Source organism: Seriola aureovittata, chromosome 18 (assembly GCF_021018895.1).
Source record: "Seriola aureovittata isolate HTS-2021-v1 ecotype China chromosome 18, ASM2101889v1, whole genome shotgun sequence".
NCBI classification, from domain to species: Eukaryota; Metazoa; Chordata; class Actinopteri; order Carangiformes; family Carangidae; genus Seriola; species Seriola aureovittata.
Genome location: NC_079381.1, coordinates 12,400,298 through 12,408,793, shown reverse-complemented (window position 1 = coordinate 12,408,793; position 8,496 = coordinate 12,400,298). Strand labels below are relative to the sequence as shown.

General features: G+C 40.0%; 1 protein-coding gene across 1 annotated transcript; it reads left to right on the top strand.

Annotated features, from left to right (window-relative positions):
* The first annotated feature begins 1,821 nt into the window (after positions 1-1,821).
* stard7 (StAR-related lipid transfer (START) domain containing 7) lies at positions 1,822-7,406 on the top strand. The gene is made up of 8 exons (XM_056403771.1): positions 1,822-2,729; positions 3,172-3,335; positions 3,495-3,544; positions 4,052-4,162; positions 4,375-4,457; positions 4,564-4,663; positions 4,755-4,839; positions 5,004-7,406. Exons 1-8 carry the CDS (start codon positions 2,281-2,283, stop codon positions 5,180-5,182), a joined length of 1,221 nt encoding a protein of 406 aa, XP_056259746.1. The 5' UTR covers positions 1,822-2,280; the 3' UTR covers positions 5,183-7,406.
* Positions 7,407-8,496: the final 1,090 nt, after the last annotated feature.

Sequence of the window (8,496 nt, the reverse complement as noted above, 5' to 3'; positions counted from 1 at the left end):
TTGTAATTACGATTTTTTGCCTGTGCCCCTGAAGGCAGCATTTCACAAAGGAAGGAGTGGCGCTTACAGCTGCTGTACATTTGTTTCAAAACTACGGTACTCAATCAGGGATTTTTACACTAGATATTTCTAGATTTCAATTAGTAACAACATGTGATTTAATCTGCTTCTTCTTTTACTCCCACGCAGTAGTTGCTCATGCTAATAGTAAGACTCTCTACTCCCTTGCCAGTAACCTGAGGTCAGTTACAGAAAAATGACCCCAACTTAATCACAGATTAAGTTATTGTGGGACTGTCCAGTTCATGTTTTTTCTGATGTGTATATTGATAGCTTCCACTCCAATAGGCCTGAAAAGGCTATAACATGAATTCATACCTGAAAGATGCTTCATTTTGAGCTGAATGTTCAATTTGATAAAACACTTTGCATATAGTTTATGTCCTGAAGGCAAATATCATTCTAACTCTCTGGAGCAGCCATATGACTAATGCTTGTTGGGATTTGTTTTTTATTTACAGATAAGTAGGCTTCAACAAAGAGGCACATCATGCTGTTTTCACGAGGTTCTTTGAAAATATCCTGTCTTATGGTCTTATGATCTTGAAATCCTTCATAACTTTCATGAGCAACACACACATAACTTCAAATAAAATTGGATGAAATTTGGTAATACAGGACCTGGAAGGTTAAATTAAGTATATTTCCCAGTTACACCGACTTAATCTGTGAGATAACACTATGTGGTTAAAAGAAAAGAAAAAAAGCTCATTGTTATATCTATTATATTTTATTTCTACGTGGTAGGTTGCACAGGGTAATTGAATGAATGGCTGAATAAATGACTGAATGACAGGGTTAGACAAAGGGAATATGTATATATATACGTATAGGCTGTTTCGTCTATTGATTCCCAGGGACCCTAAGGACACCATGAGCCTTTGCGATGTTGAGTGCAGTACATTACAGTACGGTACAGTGCCTATGCTCCTCAAAACCATTGAGCCCATATCCTAAAAGTTTGTGGCTTTGATGAAATAACACAGTTTGGATCACACATTCAGGCCTCCAGACTGATCTATGGCAACACTTGTCTTCTGCAATGGTTAAACAGCGCCATCTGGCGTGCTTTATCCTAATAACATTTTGACATTAACAATATTTCTCTATGTTTATCTCTTCCTGTATATCAATTCCAATGTTAGGATTATTCTCAACTGCTTTCCTCCAAATTATTAAAATCATTTTCACATTGATGAAGGGAGTGTTAGACTATGAAATAACACAATTAACCTGTGCTCCTTTCCCAATGACAAAAAATACATAATTCATTTTTTGTCACAAGAGCTTTATCAGAACAGGGGTCAAGCTCACCAGAACATATTTAACTCAATAGCACAAATATACCATAATTACAGCCAATGAAACAGGTCTGGTTTTAACCCAAACGTGTGACTGTTGTCTTGTGAAACGGATCCTCTGTACACGTGTTGAGACTTTACATAACACCAATAAAGGATGAAGACTTTGGCTCTGAACTGCACCGCCAGAGGGCCACTCTGACTTCCTCTCCCCGTTATGGGTTCAGCCATATAGTTAAGCTCGCCGTAGACACTGATCCTGGATAGGGTTTGAAAGTTACCCTAAACCCAGAAGAAAAATGGCAAGGGGAGTCGTAGTAAAGGCTGGACAGACGCACATGCTGGCGCCCAAGCTGCTACATTTTAAGACAGACTTCTGCTTAGACCAATCAAAACTGCCTAAAAACAGGCAACGTCCAATGAACGGCCGCTTCAGAATCTGTAAGGCGTGTTTTCCGAGTGGGTGTGTGAGAGGCAGCAGGAAGAGGAGGTCAAATTCCCTGCGAGAGTTTGAACAACGTGAGACTGTCTTCTGGAAAAGGTTCACAGGTAGACAGTTGTGCTGGAGCAACAATAGACAATATAGTTTGCAATGCAGCAATTATAGTTTGTATTCAAAAATAAGCGAGGCGGCGTTGGGGTGTACTTTGTCTGTGTCGCGCTCGTTGGCTGTTAACAGAGATAACGTTAGCTAATGCTAACAATTCATGTCGCGTGTTCGCAGACATCTCCATAACTTACATCAGAACCAGAGTAAAATTATGACTTTTGCTTGCCAAAAGTTAGTGTTATTATCTGTTTAGATGTAATGTGTGATTCATTTCCGCGGAGCATTAGCTTAGCTGCGAGGTGCATTAGCTAGCCACTGCCTCTTGCATTTATTTTGTCTTTGAGAACTCGTGTCACGGTCACAGCTGTCATGTTTCACTCCGCGTCCCGTCGTCCGATCTGCGAGATCGGTGTAAACACAATGAGGCTTCAGAGCTGCAAGTCGTTCAGGCAGACTGTCGAGGAGGGCAGAGGAAAACTCGAGAGGGTCCCGTGGCTGGGCAGGAACGTGGGCCTGCTGCTCTCCTGGCTCCAGAAAGCAGGTGCCAGTGAGGCCGCGGGATCCGGCCATAAGAAGAAGGACTTACTCTCCATATTTGCCGACCACTGCAGCTTTGTGACTGGACAGAGGCTCCGACGTGCTTGTCAGATCCGCGAGCTTTACTCAAACCTGTACTCCGAGCGCACCAGGTGGAACCTGGTTGGGAACATATGGCGCAGATTTCAAAGCAAGCACGCCCCCACGGGGAAACTTGTCGCGGCCCTGGCTGGTGTCTTCATGTGGGAGAATGAGAAGATTCAAGATGAGGAAATTCACAGGTTGGAAATATTTCATTAAATGCACACATGGATTCATTCTCGATCAGACATTCAGTAGGGTGACAAACCTAGGGTAATAGGGGGCCACTAAAAGGTATGACGGTGAAAATACTATGGCCTTCACATTCACCAGATCTCATCCCAGTTGAACCCCTACAGCAGATTTTGAAACATGTCAGACAGCACTCTCACCATTATCATCAAAACATTCAATCAGGTAGTAACTTTGGAAGAAGGATGATAGAATTATAGACTTGCAGAATCTATTCAAAGGTGCATTGAAGCTGTTCTGCGATTCAAGATGTTACTCCACTTAATATAGTTTGTCCCTTCAATTTGTCACCCATCTGTATGTTCAGTGCTGCATTTCATATCTGACTATGATCTATAATGTCACTTGTGCAGTATGCTAAACAGCCTGATATTTGCATCCCTTTTGAAGGTGTGGACTTGAACTACAGGCCCTGGAGGCTGTAAAATGCCTAAGCACATCCTTGGGGGCTGTGGCGGGACAACAGGATTCTGTGTGGGAAGCTGTGGTGGAGAGGAAAGACTTCAGAGTGTGGAAGCGGCCTATTCCCAGCAGTCACCTCTATGAATACAGAGGTCAGCCAATGCACACGTCTCACATGTTTCACCTGATACGTAGAAAGGGCACACATTCAGACTTCTCTCTTTTGTGCGTTTGAGTTTTTCTTTGATTATGATGGTATTGGTATGATTTATCTGAAGAGTCATTATCCCTTATTTATGTTTTAATTGCAGTGTTGGGCTCCTACACCGATGTCACACCAAGACAGTTCTTCAACGTACAGGTACAGACTTTTCAATTCTCATTATATGCTACGAGGAATATGTCAGTTTCAACTAATGAAGAGAGGAAGTGAAACCAATAACTTGTTCTACTTAGGTACTTGCAATAAGAAAACATAAGGAATTAGGAGAGAGCTGCACTTTTAGCTCTTTGAAGGTTTTGAGTGTGCAGACATCTCCTCATTCCTGAAGCCCCAACTTATGAACCACGGGAAATGTTTGTATTACTGAAATAAAATGACAATTACACAAGTATATCCAACCAGTAATGAAAGTAATTTGGTTGACAGTTTAGTATTTATGGCAGTGGGACTTTCGCATGTGATTATTTTATTCATGAATTGTGAACATGGTTTACTAATGGTAGCTTGTTTTGCATTTCCATTACCCCACTGCTCTTGCACAACCTGCATGTTTTTTGTTTTACATGTGCAGCATAAAAGCAACTGTAAAACTATGTGCTATTTTAAGCACCTTATCCTTGACTTATGCTTTCCCCTTTCCCCCAGTTGGATACAGAGTACAGAAAGAAGTGGGATTCTCTGGTTATCAAGCTTGAAGTGGTGGACAGAGATGTCAGTACTGGCTCTGAAGTTGTGCACTGGGCTACACACTTCCCTGTGAGTTTCTGTTGATTTCTGTTATGCCTAAATGAATGAGGCTATTTGTTCTACCTAATGTTTGTTTACAGAGCACGTTTGTCTTTTGTTGTGCAAGCCAAGCTTGAAGGACATTTACAATGACACTTGGTCAAGATCAAATACCAGCCATGTTATATTCATCAGTTTGTATTTGAAATGGTCAGATAGTTTTGTTTTATCTCCCCTCACAGTATCCCATGTACTCAAGGGACTATGTGTATGTGCGCCGCTATGATGTTGATGTCGACAAAAACCTGATGGTCTTGATATCCAGGTGCGACATTTTAATTTTCGAGAGTTCTTGATATATTATGTACATATAATGCACAACTTTAATTGCATGTCATTTTATCTTGTTTATTTTTAATTCTGTTGTACAGAGCCGTGCAGCATCCCAGAGTCCCAGAGACTCAGGAATTTGTGAGAGTTCATTCATACCAGTCAAAGATGGTCATTCGCCCTCACAAGTCCTTTGATGAGGTTTGTGGTGAACGTGCTGCTACGTAATTATTTAAAATTGCATCCAGCGTCCTTTGTTTTGTAGCCACTGAGTCTGACTTTTTCTTCACAGAATGGGTTTGATTACCTGCTGACCTACAGTGATGACCCTCAGACTGTCTTTCCCCGTTACTGTGTGAGCTGGATGGTGTCAAGTGGTGAGCTCCTTTCATTGGTTGAAACCTGCAAATTCTGCATTTTTCATGTGTATTTTTATACTTTTGAATGTTTTTCTTTCCTCACATACATTACATGTTTGCCCACTGAGTGTGTGTGTGTGTCGTCAATGATAATAAGGAGGTTTTCCCTTTGCACCTGGCAGGCATGCCTGACTTTCTGGAGAAGCTACATACTGCTGCCTTGAGGGCCAAGAACTTGGAAGTGGGGATCCATGACTACGCGAGTGTCATTAAATCCAGTGACACCAACCGCCAGCCAAGCCAGGAGCGCCTCAGCGGAGAAACCACACGCACAGGTGGTCCAGGACAGATCTACGCTTGAGATGGATATTTTGTAGATCAGGGGGTTACATTGGCGTGTTTTACTTACACTTGAACCCATATCAAACCCTCCAACACCAACTATTTGGGTGCGTTGTGTGAACTGCATATGAAAGTTGCAACCTACAGTAAAGAGAAATATCCTGAAAGTCCATCCACAGACATGGTTATATAGGTTGTAGATGAGTTGTTACAAGAGTACTGTATTGGTGACAGCATTACTGTCCTCGGAGCAAATGTAGCCATGGCAATTGTCATCCAGACTGCTGGCATTGGCACAATTTTTACTTAGCCAACCAATGTCACATGGCATTTTTTGCCTCCTTTGGTAAAGATGTATGTCTTGCAACTATTGGTATGATCGAGCCAAAATTCCTAATTGTAGAAATGCTTTTTGCCAAAGCACGTTTTTTCTCAGTTTAATGTTCTATGGTTTGTCCTCCATTGTTTGACAAGGCTTGACTTTGAAGGCTGTTCAGACCGGCAGCAGCCACATCACTAGTTAGTGTCTGTGGTATGATCTCAGCAAGAGGTCATACAAATGATTGCACAGTATTTGAACATAGAACAGTCACTGTAACACAAAACTATGGCCAAGATTTCTGTACTGACAGATGAAGGCCTGCACTGAGGCCTCTGCGGGAAATACTTCCTAACATGTTTCTTCATTTCATGGACTTAAAGCAACTGGTTTCCTGTTTGCTTGCAACACGAGCATTTGCTCTTCATATGACTGGATAAGTTTGATTAAAAAAAAAAAAAAAAAACTACTAAAATGATGCCGTTATTGGAACAATTGTCCATAGAGTTGAAAATGTAAAATCTGGAGTTTTTGTTTTTTGTTTGTTTGTTTTTTTTGTGTGTTTTGGGGGTGGCATTGGTTTCCTGTCAGCACAGTTGAGCTTTCACACTCTCTGCTTCACCATGTCCGCGTGACTGTTCAAAACTGCCAGCGTTGACAAAACAGCCTTTTGAAGATAAGCCGGTCCTTCAGCATTAGGGGCATAGTGTCTTATAACAACCACGTAAATCCTCAGATACAATGGTACTCATACGCTTCTAGCAAGGCAACCTTAGAGAGACACATTTTTAAAAAAAAAAGCAAACTGTGCCCTTTTAAGAGAAACATGGCGCCCTTGTGCCACATAACAATCCATTTACATTTCATATGAGTTAAAAAGAAATTAACTTGTCCTATTTCAGCTCAGAAATCATTTTGTTATCCCGGTGTTCACAACAGCTATCACTTAGGTTTGCGCTATTGGAGTTATCAGTTTGTTTTCTGTGTCACTGTTGCTCTTGTACATTCATAGAGCCATAGCCTGTATCCTGGAAATCCCTGTTCTCATCAGTAGAACAAGCTCTGTCACATGTTTCTCCTACTTTGGGATTCTATGGTTTTTGTTAATAATGTAGGTCCTAAAACGACTAAACCGCCATACGATTCATCCTTCCAAATCATAATTAACTGTTTGCAGGGGTTGTTTTGAATGTACGAAGAGTACCACATGCTGTGGAATTAAAGATAACCTAATAAAGTACACTGTTTACAGCCTGACAATCTGGTACAGATATCTTGAAATCCTTCTGTGTTTAAAAACATCTCATCTTGTACTAAAATGCAATGTCACTTCTTGTAGGTGGTACATCCAAGTGAATCAGCTGTAGGAGTTGTTTCAAGACAAAGAGTTTGGGTTCCACTTTGAGAAGGAAGTCCCACATCTAGTATTAATATATCCCTGCTGTGTCAAAACTATGTATAATTCTATTCTGGAGTGAAGTATTTCCTGCTGCTATTTTTAAAAATGGCAGTATAAGATGTGAAATAAGCTTGATATGTTGAACGTGTGAGGGAGGAAATTAAATGTTTTTGATATTTAAATCTTGTGTGGTGAAAAAAAAAAACTGTGACTGACTTTAATGAGATCATAATGACCCAATTGAACATTATGCAGTATTTATGTTCAGCTTCAGAATGTAACAGTTGATGCTCTGTCATATATAGACACCTGCGTGCCACCTGCAGTAGTCTAAAAGAGTTGTCACTTACTGTTTTTGCTTTTCCTTCCTGCAGGCAGCATAACATTTGTTACCGCATATGAATTACGTTAGGAACAGTTTGGATAATTCTATGATCTGAAGCACTTGTAACCCTGTGATTTCAAGAGTTCTTGAGATGGAAGAGCGACTAATCAGATGAAATAAAAAGATCTTTATGCGTGTCATTCTGTGGTCAGCTGATGATTGCAGAGTACTCTTGGTTTTGACCCTGATAATCTGTAAACTTTATATTCCCTGTCTGGGTATGAGGTCGGTGACGGGCTGCACAATTTACTGGGAGCAATGTCTGATCAACTGATCAGCTTGAAACAAGAAAAACTGTTGACATAAAACAGGTGCTGTGTCCCATAACAATAATATATACTAATTTTATACAGCGTGTACTTATTTCTTACTATTTTAGCAGTGTACAAGAGTACCAATTTATACTAAGTGGAAGAAAATGCATGACATTGGTTATCATTCAAACTGCAATTTTGGAAAGCTGCTGCCAATTAAACTAATTTTCCTAAGATTTAATATATATTTTTTGTTTTCCAAGATTTTTTGGAAAATTTTTGCATTCTGTCTTTGAGTATACTTTCCTATTGTGAACACAGTTTATACTAAAAGCCTGCTTATCAATATGTACTATGGATTTGGGATGTCAGACTAAATTGGTAGAATCCAGCATTCTTGCTTAAGATGTATTTACATTGGAATAACATCATTATTATTATTCTTTAATTTTCAAATAAGCAAATGTCCATTCTGATCTATATATCCAATGAGTTGGCTATACAGTGTTGTTCTGTGTTGATTAAACCTGGCTTAAAGGTTTTGTTTTGACAATATGACAAGTAATTCTGGTTGCTTTGATTTCTCATTAAAAAGTCTCTCAATCTCTCAGAAGAATCTTCAATAGACATTATCATGGAAAGCATTTTGACGTGAGACCATAACAAAATAACAGAAAATCACAGGTGCAAATAATAAAATTAATGAAGGCTGAATTCCATTCAGCTGCTTCAGTTTCAGAGTCCTGAAGAGTCAAGGTCACAGTGTCATGGCTTCCTGAGATAATTGAAGAGAGCAGAGCATTCATAGTATTAGAAACACCTGTGTGGGTTTTTTTCAATTTATTAAATGCATTCCATAAATTGTGTTTAAAATATTAAATATGATAATGATCACTGCATTAAGATGGCAGCTAGGGTTGAGGAGTAGCACCCCACCTCATCCACAGTCAGAGGGGCACAAACTGCTGGCAAAGTT